This window comes from Coffea eugenioides, chromosome 10, assembly GCF_003713205.1.
Source record: "Coffea eugenioides isolate CCC68of chromosome 10, Ceug_1.0, whole genome shotgun sequence".
Classification (NCBI taxonomy): domain Eukaryota; kingdom Viridiplantae; phylum Streptophyta; class Magnoliopsida; order Gentianales; family Rubiaceae; genus Coffea; species Coffea eugenioides.
In genome coordinates, this window is record NC_040044.1 from 3,602,433 (window position 1) to 3,604,909 (window position 2,477).

At 32.9% G+C, this 2,477-nt stretch overlaps 1 protein-coding gene across 1 annotated transcript; it reads left to right on the forward strand.

Annotated features, from left to right (window-relative positions):
- The first annotated feature begins 1,345 nt into the window (after positions 1–1,345).
- On the forward strand, positions 1,346–1,819 carry LOC113749259 (probable calcium-binding protein CML23). Its single transcript, XM_027292948.1, has 2 exons — positions 1,346–1,634; positions 1,764–1,819. Exons 1-2 carry the CDS (start codon positions 1,346–1,348, stop codon positions 1,817–1,819), a joined length of 345 nt encoding a protein of 114 aa, XP_027148749.1.
- The last annotated feature ends 658 nt before the right edge of the window (positions 1,820–2,477 follow it).

Consider the following 2,477-nt stretch of genomic DNA (forward strand, 5'->3'; position numbering starts at 1 on the left):
ACGTAAAATAAACTCTTATCATCTATCCCCACATTGGAAGGGACAACACTCGCCCTAGGTGTGAGGATAGATAAAGTGTCAGGTTAGATTATCTATACTGACACTTTTAAATGCCGTTAAAGGCCATTTTTGTTGTAGTGTTGTATTTATTTTTTACTTAATTAATAGTTATTGAATCTTAAGAAAACAAAAAAGAATTAAAAAATGATGTTTATGTAGGAGAAATAGCAATATAATAAAAAATGAGATAGAGAGTGGCACAGGATGTGGGACAGAAGATCCGTTGCGATAAAGTATTCACTTATCACTAAATGTGATATATACTTAAATGTATTTGATTTAATACTTCATAATTCAATAATTCAATTGATTCATATTTCAGACTTCAGACTTCAGATTCAAATTTCAAATTTCAATTTTATTAAATGCACCCTAAGTCTCCCTAAACTTTTTTTTTTATTTGCAATTTCTCCCCTTAATGCTAGTTTTATTAGTTTTTCCTCTCTTGTTAAGCCACATGAGTTTTGAAAGTTTAAAAACGTCACGAGTTCTCTGGAATATTTCCATTTTTCTTCATTCTTTCTCTTACCAGCCCAAGCGTCTCTTATTGCCCAATTATGTTGCTACAATCTTTTTCTTTTTTGTTTTGGAAAATAAAAATTTAAGTTCCAAAAGTATTTCACTGTATTAAAAAAAAAGAAATGAAATTCGGTAAATTTGATACCTTGCTACTATTCAAAGCATTCGAGATGAGATGCAAATGTGGTAATATATCAAGAAAAAGATTTTGGTTGTAAAAGTTACATGGTACTCTTTTTTGGCAATTGTTTTGTGAGTTTGCTTGAAACATGAAACAATTTACCTTATATTTTATGGCATGTTGTTGTTTCTGGGTAGATCCCATTTTTAAGGATACTTTACCAAGCACAAAAAAAAAAAAAGAAAAAGGATCTCTCTTTGAGGTGTTGTTTCTAGTAATTGCTGATCCGAGGGTACCAATATCTTTTTATTAAATCATTGACATTAGCTGTTTTTCAGGGGAAGAAAATATAACAAAAATAACATTAGAAGGAAAACTACAAATCGCGCTGAACATTGAGGGCCTTAATGCATTTAATAACCCGAAGAATAATTCTTATCCCGAAGTAAAGCAGTTATGCGTTACTTTTGAGCTAGAATCTTGCATGTGATGTAACTATTAGCAGTTGTAGAAGCTAACAGATTGATCCAGGTACCTCTATATATTTAGGAGCAATAACCACCCTTCTGGCAGCAAACTTGTGTGTGTGGTGTGTGAAATTAAGTGCTTTAAGAAGTACGTAGTTAACTTGAGAGCTAGCCATCAATGGCAATCGATGGTCCTCGCCCTGCATCGGGTCCTCGCCCTGCATCAGGCGACGGCAAGCTTGCAATGAATTTGGAAGAGTTCAAGGTATGGCTACAAAGGCACTTTGATACTGACAACGACGGCCGAATTAGCCAAGAAGAACTGCGGGAGGCCATCCGTGCAAAGGGAGGCTGGTTCACCAGATGGAAGAGTAAGAAGGCAATGAAGCGTGCAGACAAGGATGGCAATGGATTCATTGACGAGGACGAAATCGACAACCTCAAAGACTTTGCTCTGAAGCATCTTGGTATCAAAATTGTAGCATAGTGTTTAAGCCATGTAGTGTTCAAAATCGAGTGCATGTTTGGTTTAGATATGGTACGTGACTTGGGGTCAACTATGGTATTAAAGCTTATGGCAATATAATTCTGTGTAGAAGGGAAGAATGGAGTAACTGTTTTCCTGATAAAGCCAATAGATGGGAAGGCTTGAACCTACGTACTTTTGCGGGCATGCAGTCTCACTAATTTGGCTAAACCTTAAATCTGTCAAAAATTAAGATGATCAGCAAAGGAACTCAAAAAGCAGATGAATTTCAACTTGATGATCATGACACCACATCACTCTTCAATCTTAGGATTTTATAATTTTTTTTTTACCTTTTTCCTTCTTATTCATTTCTCTTATATTTCATTAAAAATATTGAAAAATTATCAACGTTGTCTCTAATATTTGTCCAAATTAAACGTTAAATTAGTCATATGTTTTTGATAACTTTTAATATCCTTCAATTTTTTTTGTAGTTCTTTTATTTGGTATCAAAATCAAGGATAAGTCAACAATGATTAAAACCAAATGGCCCAAAATTACTACCAAATTATGATAGTTCTACCACTAAACTAGTCCATAAATTTTTATTAAAAAAATAGTCCATAAACTTTAAAAGAAACAGAATAGAACTTTCTTCTCTATCATAAAAAGAATTTATATTCCCAATAAAGCACTATGGAAAATACCATATCACAACAAAAGATTTATTGTTATAGTTGATTACCAAATAATAAATATTGGCATGAAAAACTTAACACTCTTTTTGTTTAGAAGAACAAATTGAACTTCGTAAAATAAGGGTATTTCAGGATATTCTTTA